The 20,101-nt window shown below is 33.1% G+C and overlaps 1 protein-coding gene across 1 annotated transcript in view; it reads right to left on the bottom strand.

The window, feature by feature from the left end:
• Positions 1-20,101, bottom strand: part of Cog5 (component of oligomeric golgi complex 5) — a 345,900-nt gene that overhangs the window by 65,715 nt on the left and 260,084 nt on the right. The window contains exons 13-14 of the mRNA XM_027926490.3: positions 18,266-18,427; positions 16,228-16,327 (exon numbers count right to left, since the gene is read on the bottom strand). Of these exons, the coding sequence (XP_027782291.1) occupies positions 16,228-16,327; positions 18,266-18,427 (262 nt within the window). The remainder of the gene's footprint in view (positions 1-16,227; positions 16,328-18,265; positions 18,428-20,101) is intronic.

Below are 20,101 nucleotides of genomic sequence, written 5' to 3'. Positions count from 1 at the left end.
TTGTTATTTTTCGGACTAATGACCAAGATCTCTCTCTAATCACCAACCTTGAAGTTTCAAAGTACAAGAAAACTGATAATACATGGAATGAGCTGGATGATAGCTCTAAGTTTCTATACAAAAAAATCTCCTGAAAACTACTTCTGGGATGTTATAAAGCTGACTCATAAAAATGTCTAAGAACAAAAACAAGAAAACACATCATAGATCAGTTTTGAATTACAAAAGTGTAAACTACTTTCCAGATATTATGGAAATACTTCTGGTGGTCTATATATCTTTTATTTCCATTACTGTTAAGGGAATGGAAAGACTACAGGATAACTCCTTTTCACATGAATTTATTCATAATCCTGATTATTTCCCTGCAAGTACACATAAAATACTCAAGAAAAAAATCTATTAGAATTTCATAGATTTAGAGAAGCAGAACAATGTGAAATATATACAAATCTACAATGCTTTTCTGAATAAAAATAAGTAAACATTTTTATACTCAAATCAGATATTAAGAAAAACTTTAAATAAAGTTCTGATGAATTTTTATGCTTATTTTTCCAAAAGTAGCAAACATGTTTTTATAACTGCCAAATTAAATTTTAATATGAAACTTCTATTAAGATGAATTCTTTTGATCTAATATATGCTTTTTATTCAATTTTAGGATTGACAGCAAAAAAAATGTACACAGAGAAAGGCTATTATTGTTGCTGTTATTCTTTTTTAAACAATATTTCTTAGTTATACATGGACGCAGTATCTTTGTTTATTTACTTTTATGTGGTGCTGAGGATTGAACCCAGTGCCTCCCACATGGGAAGCAAGTACTCTTCCGCTGAGCCACACCCCCGCCACCATGTTGCTGCTATACTTTTAATGAAAAGCAGAAAGAGAAAATGCATAACTCCTAAATTATCACTCCTCCCTCTCAAAGATGCAGAAAACATCAAAAATCAACTGTGCCATGGTATCTTAACACAGCACTTCAAAATGTGACTAGAGATCTCTTAGATTTGACCCAGAAGATGACTTCTATTGGTAAGGTGAAATTGCAATAAATCACCAAGTCAATCTTAGAGCAGGAGACAGAACCTTTATTCACTAGCCAGTGGTTCAGATCCACCAGCTGGTAGGCCAAGGAGCAAGGCAAGTCTACACCCTTTGACCCCCTTGCAGGGTTTGAGTACACCTTTTATAGTCCAAACCATATTAATCAGAAGTAGTTGTCGCTATGATTCAAAAACAATGTCATGAGATCTAAAATCATAAGCAGAAAGAGGAGTCAGCCAAAACGTCCCTAGTTGAGTACAAGTTAAAGAATAGTGGGCTGGGGTTGTGGCTTAGTGGTACAGTGCTCACCTAGCATGTGTGAGGCCCTGGGTTTGATCCTCAACACCACATGTAAATAAATAAAATAAAGGTTACTGTGTCCACCTACAACTTAAAAATAAAAAAGAATGGTTACTAACATCTAGACAATCAATCTCTGAAAGGGTACATTGTCCAAGAAAAATGGGGACCAGAGGGAGAACACTTTTACATTGTATAAAAATTGCCATTTTGTGTTGCCAAACATGCTATGCTAAGCAACTATTGAGGAGTACAGAGGCGGGGCTTTCCCATGGGAGAAGCATTTCTTACATGACCTGGGCTGTTTGGTCATTGCCCATATAGCTTGGCCCATTAACACTATTAGTAATCCCTGATCTACAGCATCTCATTAAAATACCTTCTCACTACTGGGTTCGTTTCCAGCACCACATAAAAATAAACAAATAAAATAAACAAATAAGGTGTTGTGTCCATCTACAACTAAAAAAATATTTTTAAAAAAATCCCTTTTCACCCCTACTATACAATTGAAGATACCTAGGCTTGATACTCCTTATTTTTATATTAGTCTTAGTTTTATTCTCCTCAGACCTATTAGAAGACTCAGACAACTATATACCTGTAAATCCCCTAAGCACAATGCAACACATTAAACCAGAATAATATTTCCTATTTGCCTATGCAACTTTATAATCTATTCCTACTAGGTGGATTATTAGCCCTAGTGTTGTCAATTCTTATTCTAGCATTACTTCCCCTACATTAAACTTTTAGACATATAGCATATGTCCAAAGTACTGATATGAGATAAATCTGGGATTACTCATAGATTCCATCTCTAGGGTCAAATCCAAGAGATCTCTAGTCACTTCCCAGATTGTTGTGGTGAGAAGGCATAGCAGGCCACAACTCATAGTTCTCTTCGACATGCATGGGAATGATAACATGAGAGCCATGTATTACTCTTTCTGCTTTTCTTTAAAAGAACAACAATAATAATACATCACATTTTTGTGCGTACATTGTGTGTGTGTGTATCCCAAATTTGGTAGAATGCAGGCATAGTCTATGGTTATTCTAGATCAGGAAATCATAAGGGGAATAAATTCCAAGCACTTCAAAACTGCTGTTTCTTTATATATTCCTCCATTGTAAATGTATCCTAAGAAAATAATACAGAAAATTATATGCATAAAGAAAACCAAAGAATAAGGGAATCATTGGGTATATTAGGCAATTCACCTGATAGAACAAAGAAGAGTGGTAGATGTTTTGTTATAGTGTTAATAGTAAAAAAAAAAAAAAAAAAAAAAAAATTATCTATCTTGTAAAAGAGTGAAAAGAAATAAAGTAAAAATGTTGAGAAACAGTATGAAGCATCACATAAAGAAGAAAATAGTAAAATAGCAGTAAAAGGCACTTTGGAATTCCACCAAGTACCTAAAAGTTCAGTTGTTTCAGAGACTTAGAAAATATTATACAAGATAATTTTGTTGGTTATAAAATTCTAAAGTATACAATTTCCATCCCATAAAGATTTAAAACAAACAAGCAAAAAATGCTTTGGTTACTCCAAAACTGTTAGGAAAAAGTAAATCTCTTTAAGGTACGTTTCAATCAATCATCCGTGACACTGATGAAAATAACTGATTTTTATTTATGTTTATGCACCAAATGTTTTCTTCATAGATTTCTGGTTTAGATTAGAATATAAGATAAGAATTATTATTAAATATAACTTGATTTATTATAATGTCAATTATCCTATAAAAATAGAAATAATGTTTAGATACATGTACTTACAATTAAATTATCAAATATTTCTAATATTAAACATAACTGGTAAAACATCAGAAATTGTATTACATTTGGAGTCCAGATTTAGGATGTGTTTCTGAAGATGGACAGCAAGGGACAATTTCATAGATTTACATAGCAATTCCTCATTTCCCTGGGCAATCGACTTAACCCACCTTGAATGAAACTAGTTTGCTTGGGTGCTAAAACCATCAAAAACTATTTTCAAGGAAACCTTTCTACAATTATGTCACACGATAGTTTATGTTTCACTGTATCTTATAAAGGCAAATTCTACTTAAGTTAACCATTGTAGATGTTGACTACTGTTAGAGTGAGCAGTACTTTTGAGAATTACACCTCTTCTGTTTAAAAATGACTTACTAGAACTGAGTAGAGTATGTATAGCTGCTTGCCCTTTCAATCATTTAATGGCTACAGGTAACAATCTTTTAAAGTTTGCTTCTCCTTCCCCTATTTCTAATTTGTAAGCCTTTTCTTTATTGACCTCTTGTTGATACTCTCCCTTCATCTTAGTCTAATATGTCTTAAAGTATACAACTAGAGAACTAACCACATTAAAGCGAGGAGACTTTCCTGGAGTTAAGTGTGTGCTTTTGTATACAGACATTATGATATCAAGTCTAGCCATTCAAAAGATATTTTCCTTTCCTTCCTAGTTCTTAGCTATATTATAGACCGCTAAATTTATCAAATATTTGACTACTAGATTAAAAAAAAGTGTTACGACACAGCTATTTAAAAAGTAAAGACAGGTATACTTAAGCATAGAACAGATTCAGCATTAATGTTATATCCTGATGTTGGACTAAACCCTTAATAAATCCATTTTCAAAAAGAAAACACTTGAAACATTTCCCTTTTGAACAGTTAACATATAAAAAAGAATCAGGAAGCAAATTTAAATCTTGTTTTTACATAAGAGATGAGCAAGAATAGCACACAGGAATGAAATACAGCTTTCTGCTCAGACAACCTGCTGCTATGAGATATTCTAACAACCTATCTTTCTCTTTAACTTCCTTTACATCTCCAGGTTCCTGTCCTTCAAGTGAAAATTTCCACCTGGCACTAATGCTGGGTGGGGAAGCAAACAACTTCCTAAAAACAGATCATTTAATATGATACTCCCCCCCTAAAAGCTTTGACTTTATTTTCCTTCCAATACCCTTAAGTTTTGATACAGCCCATGGATTTACCACCTACTCATGACCAGTCACAGGCTTTTTAATGTTGGCCTTGTTAATTACAGTCACAAGTCTGCATATTTTTATTTCTTTGAATAAGAACTATTTACCACGAGATATATAGAGTTTTCCCCATTTTTGAATAATGAAGGCTATTAATTTATAAATCAACAAAAAATACAGAGAACAAGACCTGTGGTTTATAGTAACTTGAGTATAATACAGGTTAAATTTCAAACTATAGAACTTTCAAAGGATAAGAAAGTTTGTTACTCTCATTGCTACTAAACACTTAAAATCATTATATCTTATTATTAAGGCCTACATTAATCAACACAATTTTGTAGCATGCATTATTCCTTTTTTATAAAGAGATGGGGCTGGGTATGGCAGTGCACACCTATAACCCCAGTGGCTTGGGCGGCTGAGGCAGGAGGATTATAAGTTTGAGGTCAGCCTCAGCAACTAAGCAAGGTCCTAAGCAACTTAGCAAGACCTTGTCTCAAAAAAAAAAAAAAAGGGTGGGGGGGGGCTGGGACTATGGCTAAGTGGTTAGGTACTTCTGGGTTCAATCTCTGGGGGGTGGGGGTAGAAAGAGAGAGAGAGAGAGAGAAAAGTGTGCGCGCAAGTTCATATGTGCGATGGAGATCACCCTATGTTGCTCAGTCAGTCTCAAACTTCTAGGCTTAAGCAATACTCCTGTGTAGCCTGTTGAGTAGCTGGGATTTCATGTATGTACAATCACATCCAGCAATTATTACTTTATATATAAATAAATTTCAATTTAAGTCAAAACTATAAAGCGTATTACTGAACTCCAAGTTAATTAAGTTTTATCCAGAAATCAATCTTAATAACAATGTTTAGAAAAAAAATAAAAAGGTTAATTACCTGAGAGCAACTGTTTCTCTAAAAATATAAAAAAATCTATTTTTCAAACTATGTCACTATTATATTTGTCACACCATGTTTGTGGTTGCCATACATTACTAAAACTGCCTAAGAAAGTCTCAAGAGGATAGGTCTAAAGATTTATCATTCTACTGTGGCCTGAATGACCCCACTCACCATCACAACCTCCCATTTTTATAAAGGATTTGTAAATTTCTCTCTGTAATTGTATCTACTTTTACATTATTAATTTGAGGTTTTGATATCAATGATAATTCTTATGCCTTCTCAGTACACTATTTCTTTTCTCAGCATGAGACCTTCCCCAATCCCTAATGTCTTTGCCTTAAGGTCAGTTTTATCTGATGGTAATATAGTTATGTCAGTCTTTTTCTGATTAATATTTGTCTGAAATATATTTCTCCATTTATTTACTTTCATCCCCTATTTGTCCTTATATTTTAGGTATGTTCCACAAAGCTAAATTTATTCATAGTTTCTATCTGAATGTCAGTGGCCAGTTGTTTATATTTAATACGATGCATGATGAATTTAGACTTATTTTACCACCTTATTATGAACTTTCTATATATCATTTTACTTTTATTCTTTTATTCTGCCTTCTTTTCAGCCTTTTATTGTACTGATAGTTTTCTTTTTATGCCTTTTGCCACCAAACTAGTTAGAAGTTATACATTCTATTTTTATTATCTCAGGTCATAATTAAATTGTTAAAAATTAACAATCAACCTAAGTTCAAGTACTTATGACTTCATAATCCTTCTAAATAATACAAATATTTTAGACAAAGGGGAATGAAGGAAAGGGTAGTCAATAGAATAAATTGGACATAACTTTCCTATGTTCATATATAAATATAGAACCAGTGTAACTGCACATCATGTACAGCCACAAGAATGGGACACTATACTCCATGTATGTATAATATGTCAAAATACATTCTACTGTTATGTATAACTAAAAAGAATAAAAAGTTTTTGAAAGTATTTTAGGAAGTTTTAAAATTCATGACACCTTAATGTGGACTTGTATTTTATTTCAACCCTATTTCTATGTTCCATATCAGCCATTATTAGTTTTTGTTTTAAGAAATTAAAGCTTAGATTTACCTACATGTTGGTCAATTTTTTGGGATATTAATTCTTCCATTCAATACTTCCTCTTTGAGTTAGATTTCTCCTTCTAATTCTAATCATTAAAGTTTTCCCTATTGTTCAGAATAAAGGCAAGGGCTAGCATGATTGAGGGTTAAAGTCACATAGTTCCAGGAATACAGACTGGGTCACAAGGAACTCTGGGAAAGCAAGAACAGTTAGTCTTTAGTCTGTCAATTTCTAAGAATCCAGACATGTAGGGAAAGGTGAAGAAGTAGTCCCCAAATCTGGAAGATCTGGTGATACAACCAAAGTCCAAGCAAATTAATTCATCAGCTACCAGACTCCTGTTGGCTTGTAAGCCACTGGTACTTAATTTCTCAGTCCCATTCAGTATGATCAACCTCTCTGGGTACTAATTAAAGTATTTCTTCTTTTTCTTTTCTTTTTTTTTTTGGTGGTATTGAGGGGGAAGGGGATTGAACCCAGGGCACTTTACCACTGAGCTACATCCCTAGTCCTTTTCATTTTTTATATTGAAACTCAGTCTTGTTAAGTTGCCAAAACTTGATTAGAATTTGCATCTTCCTGGCCTCGGCATCCCAAGTAGCCCACCATGCCTGGCTATTTCTTCCTCTAAAACCTACATCTAGTTTAAAACTGAAACACAAGTAAAAGGCACACACACAAAAAAATCTCCATATCATAAGTCTCATTCTCCACAGTGTCATATACTAATAGTTTCTTATGTGACCTTCTGGAGGGGGTAAAAAAGGAAAAGCATAAAACAGCATTTATTTATATATTTAATTTACTTACAAGTGGGACTACTGTTTATTCTGATTTTTTTTTCTAACCTAACAATACATCTTGGACTTTTCCAAATCAGTACATACAAATATTTCTCCTGCTAATTTTTAAAAGTTATTTGGATGCATAAGAGATGAAGTAAGGGGATCTGAATTTCTCAGAGCACAAAACTTTTCATTATTGTTAATCTCTGAAGTTCAACTAGAATGATTACAGTTAGAAATTCAATCTCCCAACTAAATCAAATTCTTAGCAAAGATAGTTCTAACATATGTTTGGAATTAACAAAAGAACCTAGAAATCAGAAAAGAATTTCTTCTGGCACACATACCCTTCTACATATACATTTTATTCCTTTATTTTCCCCAGACTTCCAGGACATATAACATATTTAGTTTTACAAAATTTATTTTAGAAGTTTTGGGCTATTTAAACTGTGGAAAGGTGGTTGTTTGAAGAAACTAAGGAAGAATACAAAAGGCATTCCCACATTTTAATTTCTAATCTGTGTCCTTTTTCAGTGTTTTTATCCTAAGATTAGTTTATTATATCTAGGAGACTTTCTAGATACCCTTTCTCCACTATTCTTCAGTACCATTATTGTCACACAGTAAGTAACTACTTATGTGTGGGGCTATTTTCTCTTTCAATGTTCTATCCCTCTACACTGGCACTAATACTTTAAATAAAATTTATTAGCTAGAATATCAAATCTTCCTACAATGTTCCTCTTAAACGTGTCTTTGTTATTCTTGATATTTTGCATTTCCATAGTAAATTTAGAATCACCTTATCAATTTCTGTAAAAGAAAATCTGTTAGGATTTTTATGGAAATTACATCAAGTCTACATATTAATTTCACAAGAATTGATATCTTTGTAATATTGAATCATCTAAGGCATGAATAGGATATACACCAACCCTTATCTAATTCTTATTTTTCTCAGTAATATTGTATAGTTTTCAGTGTAGAAGCCCGCCCATATTTTGTCAAATTATTCCTAAGACTTTCATGTTTTGCTGCCATTAAAGCATTTTCAAAAACAAATTGTATTTTCTGTTTGTAGATGATAAATAGAAATAGTGTGGGGGGTTATACACTTTAAGTACAATAATTTCACTGAAGTTAATTTACAATTCTAAAATAAGATTTTTGTTTCATTGATCTTCTCTATTGGTTTTGTGTTTTCAATTTGATTGATTTCTATTCTCATTTTATTACTTCCCTCCTTTGACCTGTTATGGGTTTAATTTGCTCTCTCTCTTTTTTTTTGGTGGGGGAAGGCCTGGGAATTGAATTCAGGGTCTCCATGCATGCTAGGCAAGTGCTATACTGTGCTACATTCCCGATTACTTTCCTTTCTAATTCATAATGTGAAAAATTATGAGATCATTAAGTTAAGACCTTTTTCTTCCCAATATGAGGATTTAATGCTCTGAACCTTACTGAGTTAACTAGATTCTATCAATGTTGGTATGTTTCATTTTTAGGTGGTTCGAAATATTTTTTTAAATTTTCCATCTTTTCAAGTGACCCTGAGGTATAAAATGCTTTAGAGGCCCTTATCCATGGTGCAAGTAGGACACATGCAATTGAGACTTCATCCTTGGAGGACTGGTTTACCAAGAATCCTAAGCTTAGTTGTCCCTTGCTGTTTATCTCTAAGTAATTAATTCATTCTACACAATATATTGCATATGAGTATGTTCTGTCTCACTGGACTCAGACAAGTTGGTAACCAGAACACATAAGTTACATAACAATGTGAATATATTAACTTTCCACTTAAAACCAATTGAGATGGGGATTTTTTTTTTTTTTTTTTTAAGTAGGGTCCATATTTCCCAGACTGGCCACAAACTTAAGGGCTCCAGCAATCCTCCTACCTCAGTCTCCAGAGAATCTGGGACTGATGTGTATTACTACACCTGGCTAGGTGGTAAACTGTAACATGTGCATTTTATCACAATTAAATTTTTTTTTCAAATGTGTGAATTTTATGGTACGCAAAATTGTATCTTAACAAAGTTTTTTTTTTTCCAATCCTCTCTTTGACCCATGAGTCATTTAGAAGTATGCTGTTTAGTTTCTAAATATTTAGGAGGATTTTCCAGATATTTTTCAGGTATTGTGAGAGCAGGCATCACAGGCTTCTCTGAAATCTGTTGCAGCAATTTCCCAGGTAAAAATTTACACATCATATAACATTTATAATTCCTGGGATTCAAAGATCCCATAAAACCTATGCACTGATATGCTAGACTAAACACTTCATATCTTAACACATTGAAAAATGATAAAAATATGGTTCCCAGAGAGGGAGAAATTATTTTCTTGGTTCTTATCACAGAGAGAATTTTTCTATATGTCACCATTTTATTATTGTTCAGCTATATCTGAGAAAACTCTAAATAGGCACAACTTCATACTAGTGAGCTGAATAAAAGTCAGTTGCCCAAAAGTATGCTATGTCTGATGAAGTTAATTATAATCTAAGACAATTAATATCTTTTAAGATGTAAATAACCACTTTTAAATTTGAATATACTGAATTTAACTTTGTATCCTAATTTTTCTTCAAAGCTAGTATTTCTTGTGTTCTCTGTCAGTTTGTCCTTAATATCTGGGGTTTATAGAGGCATCTTTACTCATATATCCCTCCCCATCATTCCTATTGTAATTCTCAATTCAGAGCCTTAGGTAATGCTAGCAACAGAGATATCTAGTCACACTGGTACTAGATATCTGCAGGCTCAACCAAAACATGTTAGGCCTTGGCTCCATTTGCAAGGCAATCTTGCCTCATGTAGCAAGTCCATACCTATAGCAGCCTTATCTAGTAAATGCAGTTTTCTTTAGACCTTATTTGTGAGTAGGCTACACCTTTATTGTTATATGCATCTATGTGTCAGCTATGCTAGGGTAGTAGAGGCTACTCATAGTGAAGCACAGCCTAATCTTGGCTAACTGCTGACAACTTTTTCTTCCAGAAATATACTTTGTTATAACTTTGAATTATCCATGAGGGAATTAAATCATATTCCATACTTGGGAACGGGTAGTATTAAAAGCTCTATTTGATCACTAATATCCTTGAAAAGATGTAACAGCCAGGTATGATGGTACATGCCTGTAATCTCAGTAAGACTTGAAAGACTGAGGCAGGAAGATCCAAGTTCAAGGCCTTCCTCAGCAGCTTAGTGAGGTACTAACTTAACTAGACTCTGCCTCAAAATGAAAAATAAAAAGTGCTGGGGAGGTGGCTCAGTGGTTAAGACCCCTGGGTTCAATCTCTGGTGCAAAAACAAACAAACAAATAACTGAAAAAATGAGCACACAAACAAATAAATAAAGAAGGGGGGGGATGTAACAGCTCTACAATGTTAAGATTTCCACTTCCTGTGAAAAATTGACTAGGCAATTCAGACAAATTGTCTCAATGAGAACACTTGGAAAAATTGAATAACTTATTTATCAAATTATCTTGATTGCATCAAGTGCTAACATGGCAGTGGAAAATTACAGGGCAAGATCCAATTGTTCAATTCTTTTTCAAGCCTTTAACTAACACTTATATTTCCTAGGATGGGTATGGAAGATTTATTTCACTCATAGACTAAAGAAACTGCAAATTTTGGAAAAATGGAAAAAATTAATAGAAATATTTTTAATAAGAAAGGCAGGGAAAATAGATGATGGAAAATATTTTTTGAATATTATTTAGTTGTGGTAATGAAACAAGTTCAGGAATAACAAAAATTAAGGAATGTGATAAGGGGTCAACACATACAGTATCATTAAATGAAGTCCTAGTAGTTCAGACAAAGGCTAATAGTCAGGCATAGTGGTGTATGCCTGTAGTCCCAGCTATACAGCTACTTGGGAGGCAAAAGCAGGAGGACCACTTGAGCCCAGGAGCTGGAGGGCAGCCCAGGCAACAGAGCAAGACCACAGCTTCAATAACAACAACAACAATAAAAACTCAATTAAAAAATATAATATTAACATGAATTAAAATCATTAAGTAAAAAACAAAAAAAAACAAAATTATGAAATTACTATAGCAATGAATTTTTCTCTTCTGTGAGTCTGAAGCTAGTAGCCAAATGACACAAAAACAAATACAAGTTGGTTAGGATTCAAATAACAAGATTATTTAACTTTGGGAATAAAAAGTAAAGTTCACAAGCTCTCTTTTTTGGTAGTTGCCACATTCCAATTTGGCTTTGTGATAGATGGCATAATTAGCCCCAATCCTTCACCTTTCCTTGCATCTCTATTTGCTGTTTAATTTGGTACTGTGGTTGAGCTGTTTTGGTGAACCATACTTAATGGGGATACTTTCTCTCCTGTGCCTCTGCCTTTACTGTAAGGTCAAGCCCAGGAGAGCTGGCTGTAGGATTATAAACATACAGAACATAATCTTAATTATGGTTAAGGCTCTAGATCAGCAGCCAGCCAGCATATGAGCAAACTTAGCCAAGGTCAGCAAAGCCACATAGCTATAATCCTTCTGACCAGCAAAGCGTGATCAATAAATACTAACTGGCTGCTAGTTACACAGTATTCTGTGGCAGCAGATAACTAATATAGACATTAACAGTTTTTAACTGAAAACTCTGAATTTTTTGCTTTCTCATGGAAGTATTTTATGATGAGAATCACCATTGTGTAGCACTGCTCTCTGTCATCAATAGAGCCTACTGACTTTTAGACAAGCCTGACAATACATCTACCACTGACCTGGAATAGCCTCCAGAAAATCAAGCTACTTTGTGTCTAGGACGCAAGTCATAAAGCTATCTTAAAGGGAGGGAACTAAAATAAGTCTAATGTAAAACAGAGTATGAAAGAGGGCTAGCTAAAGGATCAAGAGGGTAGTTAACCCAAAGGTTCCAGCATGTTTGTATTATAGCTAAGTGCATATTTATATTTTATTAATACTTATATTTTATTTATAAATAATGTAAAAACTATTATAACAAAAACTATTATTTATATAATTTATTTTTATAACATAAAAATATAATATAAAAACTATTCCAAGATTTTCGTATTGCCTTTGATCTTTTATTTATTTGAATGTGAACAACATAAGTCATTACCATATTACGTGAAGAGGTATTCATGTAGATGACATTAAAATATCCACTAAATAATTCTTTTAAAACTACAAACATCGAACTCATATGTCTCTACATGAGTATTTAAATAACACACATGCAAGTTTTCTTCCATTAAGGGAATGCCAAGTCTCCAAGTTACATATGAAATTAAACAAAGAATAAGTATATATTTACAAGGCCTTAAAACAAAACCCTAGTGTCTACAACTACTGACTTGTATTGAAATGGAAATCTTCTGTAAAAAGTCACTCCTATTATTGTTTCAGTCTGCAACCTAATTATGTATCAATTTTACTTTCTCATAGTTCATAACATTTGATATTTACACTGATTCTAGATTCCTTAAAATCACAAGGTAATAGTTACTGCTGAAAAATATGTAATAATTCACTTTTTAAAGGAATACTTATTATTTACCTACAATTTTGTTATCAAAAAAGCTTACATTCCCATAAATTATAAAGGTGCACCAACAGTTCCCTTATATAGTGAAATTTTAATTTCTTTTTAATACACTGAGGACAAGGAAAAACATAAATTTGAACTTTCCATTATAAAGTCTAGTGTTATTTTCTTCTGTAAGGCACATTTCAGACTATAGAAACAAATAAGCAATACATTGCTATTAAATAATTTGTTCAGTTCAATCATAAAACACTATGGTTTATATGTCTATAACTATGTGTTCTGAACACAAAATTCTACTTAGTACATTGATTATAACTTCCCAATTGCTGTCAAGGCAAATGAATAAGAATTTTTAAATGGAGAGAGTCCAAAAACCAGTGCTCTTAATTTTTACAAAAATTCACCTAGAAAGCTGACATTCATGACACGTTCTAAAAAATACATGTATATCCTATTGCTTAGAATTCACACATGAGAATTCAGTGTTAAACCCTTCTTATCTAAAAATTAAACCACTAAATTATCATCTAACTATATATTAAGAGCACAGAAGTTAATAAACTATGATATATATAATATATATTATGCATGTATTGAAATAGTAGTTACAGATCTCTGTTATTTTGTAAAGTGAATAAGCAAATCACAAAATATGTAGATAATATATGTTAATGGATTTGCACAATCCATGACTGACTTATCGTGAATACAGTGTTTAATAATAAATCTATCTCTGCGGCTAGGAGGCTGAGGCAGGAGGATTGTTGAGTTCAAAGCCAGCTTTAGTAAAAGTGAGGTGCTAAGCAACTCAGTAAGATCTTGTGTCTAAATAAAATACAAAATAGGGCTCGGAATGTGGCTCAGTGGTTAAAGTGCCCCTAAGTTCAATCCCTGGTACCCAGGGGGTGGGGGATGAGTCTATCCTACCCTCTGATACCACTTCAGATTCACCACAGAAGGAAGGAAGGAAGGAAGGAAGGAAGGAAGGAAGGAAGGAGGGAGGGAGGGAGGGATAAAGAAGGGAGGGAGGGATAAAGAAGGGAGGGAGGAAAGGATTTTAAGATTTCTTCTTACAGAAATTTATGTTTGTATGACACTGGTCTTTGATGATTAATAACAGAAAAGGTTTTGGGAAAAATATATATGTAATGATAAAAATAATTTCTGATCTGTTATTATAAGAATATAAATGTACTTTACAGGTGATTTATAGATTTATAGTATACTCTACTATACCCACAATGTTAAAAGCAGTTTGAAAATCCTCTCATGAGCCTTTCTCCTGATATTAAAGCTATAATTAAGTATTTTAAAGTATTTGGCAGCAGGAAACTTCTAATTCTTAGGAAAATAAATTTTGGAACCTGGATAGCTGGGCATTCTAAATTTCAGGTGTTACAATGCAAAGCTAACTAAAACACACACAGTTTTGTATCATACTTTTCCCACTTAATGTTATATAGTATTTCTCCATGTCACTGATATCCTTAAAACTCTAAAAATTAATTAATTAATTAATTTCAGCTTGTATTTTCAAGTCACGCTCTTCGAAAGCAAACCTATCTTTAAATTTCTAGATTTCCTTTATCTTAGCATCTAAACGTCCCATTAATAATCTGATTTCTGTCACTTTTCAACCTGGTATATTTGAGACTTTAATTTTTCAACTGTAAAAGGAATCCCCTATTTAAAGATTTAGCTTTCATTCCAAATCTTGAGTCAACATTTCCATTTATATACAAGTTGTTATTCTACTTAAAAATCTGTTTTCTTTCTTTCTTCAACCAAATACTTAGTATTTGATTATTTCCTCTAACTGTTTTTAGTGAAATTATTCTAAAAGAATAAGAATAATGAAGGCTGGGATGTAACTCAGTGGAAGAATGCTTGCCTAGCATGGGGAAGGCTCTGCGCCCTGGATTCAATTCCCAGTACCACCAAAAAAATATTTAAGAGTAAGAATATGGAAAGATCAAAGAACAAAACATGTCAAATTTTAAAACACAGAGGAGTAGCAGGAATGGTGTTATTAACAGCCAAGAACTAAACAACACAAAATGTAATGAAATTATACCAGCTATGATGGTACACATATATAATTCCAGCCACTTGATCCTTTCTTTTTTGCAGTGCTGGGCCTCAATACAGGGCCTCATGCATGATAGGCAAGTGTTCTACTACTGAGCCATATTCCTAGCTCAATCCCAGCCACCCAGCTCCATCCCAGCCACTTGAGACTGAAACAGGAGGATCTCAAGTTTGAGGCCGGCCTCAGCAACTTAGTGAAGGCATAGCAACTTAGCAAGACCCTCTCTCAAAATAAAAAATAATTTTTTTTAAAAAAGGGCTAAGGATGTAGGTCAGAAGCAAGCCACCCCTAGGTTCAATCCCCAGTACCTAAATAAATAAATAAAGCACATATATTTTTTTTTTGTAATCTTATTCAATAAAGACTTTCCTTATATAATAAAATGAAAGGTGAAAAGTAAAATTGGGGGGGGTAAGAATTCTATTAAAAAAAATGAAAAACTTAATGATTTTTCATCAACCTTCATCACTGTAGATTAAATATGCCTAAGCAACCTAGAGCCACAGACTATTTAAGCAAAAATATCAATTCAAGTGTGTTAGTTGATGTGTTTTGATTTTTTTTTCTTCTTTTCTTCTTGGTACTGAGGACTGAACTCAGGAGTATTCTACCACTGAGATACAACACGTTCCTTTTTAATTTTATTGTAAGGCAAGTTCTAAATTCCTGAGGCTGGCTTTAATTTTGTAATCCTTTGCCTCAGCCTCCTGAGTTGTTGGGATTATAGGCATGCGTCACTGTTCTCAGATTATTTTGATTGTTTTCAAAGTCTTTTGCAATAATTCTACCAAATATATTGCCATTATTACCGCCTAACCTCTATCCCACCCCTGCCACCACCAAAATGCAAGATATTTCCTATACATATGCTGATTCTTTCCTCTAGTGAAACCATCTCATAAGGGCGTTTTTCCCTGACATTTTCAGTAACCAGATTAAATTTTTCTAGATATAATACTGAATTTTATTTATAACAAAAAACATGTTTTTTTAAAGCAATGAATATTATTATAAGGCATCTATAAACAAAGTTTGAGAGAAAAATTAGTCATCTAATTGCTTACAAAGAACTTCCATTTCTCTTTATGGCTGGTTTTTAATAAACAAAGTTTTAAAAAAAATGCCTCTAAATTATTTGTCAAGACAACAAGAAGAATTTAATAGAAAACAGTACTGTGTTATAGCAAACAAAATTTGGCCTTCCGTTGGAACTACAAGTAGGAAGGCTCTAAGTACAGTTACCACCAAGGATCATTTTATGCAAATTATTTCAGTCAACTTGTCAACAAGCTATCTTAAAAATTATTACAGAACCAAATTAAACAACTCAGATATTGGCAAAAATAGATTACTTCATTTTTTACAATGTTAGTTATGTTTAGTCAAGTATTATGTAATTAGTACTTTTAAACAAAATCATTAAAGCTGACAGAAAAGGGAACTACTTACAAGCTGCTCTGATTTTACACCATATAACTGAATGGTCTTTGCCACATTTTTTGCCACAGCTAATGTGAGGTTTGCATCAACAGCAGCAACATTTAGTTCACTGCAGAAAACAAAAACAATTTTTAATATTAGCAAAATATGTTCATCAACAAAGTAAAGCACAACATATAAGCCTAATAAGCCCAATAAGTAATGCAGTGTTTCTTTTTATACATTTTGCTGATTGTTTCCAAGAAGTGGTACATTGTTTTATTCCCCCACCTCGCATAAATTCAGCATTAGGAAAAAGTGCTTTGAGATATAGCTTTGTTAATGACCAGTTTCCCATTAATAAAAGCACATCATGTGTGGGTTCAGTCTGTGATTAACAGAGTGAATTGTGTACAGATTTTTAAAGCAGCACTCTTGCAAATACTGATAAGTGCAATTAGAGGCACTGCATATCACAGACATCTGCAAGGAAATGACAGCTTTTGAATAGGAATGATGACCTTGGAAGGACATAGTCTAAAAATATAAATTACACATGATACATAAAGATATTCAGTTTTTGTAGAAATTATGTCCATGCATGCTATTTTGTAAAGACCAGCTTTTAAAACATATCAAAAGCATAATGGCTATAATTAGAAATTTTATAAACTTGGATTCTTTTAAGTATTTCCTTGTTGTGTTTATTTTCATCTTTAACAATTAATTAATTTGACATCTAACATGACTAACCAAAAATAGTGAAATTTTTACAAAGACCATGAAAAGAATACTAAAAGTTAAAAACTGCATGAAAACCCATATACAAGCAAGCTAGAAAAGCAATTATCTCTGAAGTAGACCGAATGTTGATACTTCCCAGATTATCTTCTTAAAGAAACAGAAGGAGTTTGGAACAATATTAGTGCATATTATGTGTGACAAAAAGTGCTCTCTCATATAGTACTGAGACATAATTTTATTAATGTTCACTTTAAAATTGTATTAAACACTGGCATCAGTATGCTTCTTCAAGGTCCTGATTATTTTTTTATTATACCACCACTGTCAAGATGTAACTGGCATAGGAGAGATGCTGCTTTAATGTTTACATAAATAGGTTTATGAGCTCAAGTTGAATCTAGGACTGTGTTTTTATCACCTGCACCCTAAACAGGTAACAGACCTTAGGATAAAAAAAATACAGAGTCAAATCTCCAGCAAGTTAAGATAACAGCAAAGAGGTTTAGGACCAAGATGCTAGGCAATCTAGACTCTTATAGGTGTGTTTGTAGCTGATGATATGTGTATAATACCTGTGGCTTTTTAGTTTTATTCTCCCATTCCTCAGAATCACCATCTTCAAATTTATAGTCTAAAATAACTGAGACAGTTCTACACTTGGGTCCAATAATATCCAGCCACTAGTTTTCCTTCTTAAAATGTCCATTTTAAATGTACAGGCTTATTCTCAAAACAACCTGTAAGCAGTGACAGGAACTGATAGTTTCAACTGCAAACTAATCTGGATCACTTTAAAATGCACACATCTAAAGGCTAAGGGATAATTACACTGCCTGCCAGCAATTAGGTGGCACCTCACTTAGGATACCTTCCCTTTTTAGAGTTGTAAAAGCTGTCACATTCACTTAGAAAGCTTAAAATAGCAAACACAAGTAGGCTAATGAGGATTAGAACCCTGTTTTTGCGATGAAGCACTTTCTGGGTTTAGGATAAAAAACACTAACTGTTATGTTTTAGTTTCTCAATTTGTAAAATTATTTTTATTCTTACTTTGCTACGAGATATTAGGAATTTACTATGATAGGAAAAGCTAGGTCTACTTTCCAACTTTGGCAAGATACAGATTATAATAGACTATTTTTAGAATAAATTTCATTAATTGGAATCTCTACTTACTATGTGTACACTCATTCACTGCAGGACTTCTTAATTATAGACCTAATTACTTGAATAATTTGAGGTAAATTCAAATGCACTGCCATGTTACATCAATAACAAATGTGGCAGGCATCTTAAGGCAGGACATTATAAAAAAAATACATACCTTGCTATAGTTTTAATGATACCATCAAGTTCATCAGAGGAAGGTGGATTACGCCCACTCGGAGGAAAAACCAAGTTGATAGGATCAAAGAGTCGAGATAAGGATTTTGAGAGATAAGCAGCCTCATAGGGCTGTAGTGAGTCTTTCAAAGCCTTTTCTGGACTGTGGAAAATGAAATTTTTAAAAAATTAGTTTAAATTATGCAATACTAAATGCTAGTGTTATCAGGCAATAAATACCTTTTAAATATATCTACTATAAGAGTAGCTATATTAGCAAAAAGAAAGAAAATTTTTTTTAATATATATATAAATAGCCAGGTATGGTGGCCCATGCCAGTGGCTGAGGAGGCTGAGGCTAGAGGACCCCAAAATCAAAGACAGCGTCAGCAACTTAGTGAGGCTCTAAGCAACTTAGAGAGACCCTGTTTCAGAATAAAAAATTAAATAAAAAGGGTTGAGGATGTGGCTTAGTGGTTAGTACCTCTGGGTTCAATCCTTGGTACTAATAAATAAACAAACAAATAAATACATAATTGTATAAATATAGTTTGTGATTAAATGTTTACTAAGGATCACATAAGTATTTTAATTTATGCATTAGACCCAGCTATAAATGTAATATAATATGTAGCAGTACCTACTATTATCTATCACTGAAACTAAGATAATAATATTTAAGAATCTATTAATTCTAATGAAGAATATGCCTTTACTTACCAAGCCCTATTTATAGAGTATCAAGCATACACAAGAGACGCAAACCTCCAGAGACCTGCTCATTAGCTCAACCCTTTTCACTCACAGCTGTCATCATCTTCCATAAAGTTCACTGAGAGGAAAGGGTACATATCTAGACTATTATCAGTTTTCCCTTCTTGTGTTACTAAAAAGAACAAAGACAAACTGCAAAGTATTTGTGAAAGTCCTATGATTACACAAATAACCTCAATTGAAGTTCTAAGCTAATTTATTTTACAATATTCTTCACAAACTAAAATTAATCTACTACACACATTTCTTTCCTCCTTACATTTCCAGTCTCCAACAATTTCTACATTCTCATTTAGCAGCCAAATGACTGGATGTTAGCTTTCCTTTGACAATATCCAAGTCTATTATATTTTCATTGAAAACTGAAGATACTTTCAAATCTCCTATTTGTGATCCTTCTAACAGCTCTTCAAAAAAATTTTTTTAAAGAGCAAATTCCTCTTTATCTTAAATGTTAACAGTGACAATATCTGACCTGTTCTTCATGTATATGAAACCTGGCTTTCTCTCTTTCTCACCCTCTGGTCCACTGACAGGCCTAGAGGTCAGAATGCTCTTGGCTCCTGCATCATAATTCCATCGTTATCTCTTAATACGTTCTCATTCAATAAGTATTTCACTCAACACATATTTACTGAGAATACTATGCACCAGGCACTTTGACAAGTGCTGGGAAGAACTATATGAAAGAATGTTTTATAGTCAAGTGGAAAAATGGACAGGTGAAGTGCAAATTTTATAATCTCTCTAACAGATAAAGATGCAAAGATCACTTGGAAGCAGGGTTGAGCTAGTATCTAAATCTGTTCAAGGCACTCCTCTTACTGAATTATATGTCATCTATTTAAATGTCTTCTCCTATTATCTATTGTCCTTTAGAAGCCTCTTTCCAATTCTGCAGAAATTCTGACCCCTGAATATGTGTTAACACTCTTTTCTCCAAATCTGCTGCAGAATCCCTGTTGACTACAATGTCAATATAGGTAACTTTCCTAAAATCTGTTCTGTATTTGAAAGAATTACCTGTTTTGTATGTGAAAGTTTACATTTATAATGATCTTTA

This window comes from Marmota flaviventris, chromosome 1 (assembly GCF_047511675.1).
Source record: "Marmota flaviventris isolate mMarFla1 chromosome 1, mMarFla1.hap1, whole genome shotgun sequence".
Lineage (NCBI taxonomy): Eukaryota > Metazoa > Chordata > Mammalia > Rodentia > Sciuridae > Marmota > Marmota flaviventris.
This window is presented reverse-complemented; position numbering and strand designations above follow the sequence as displayed.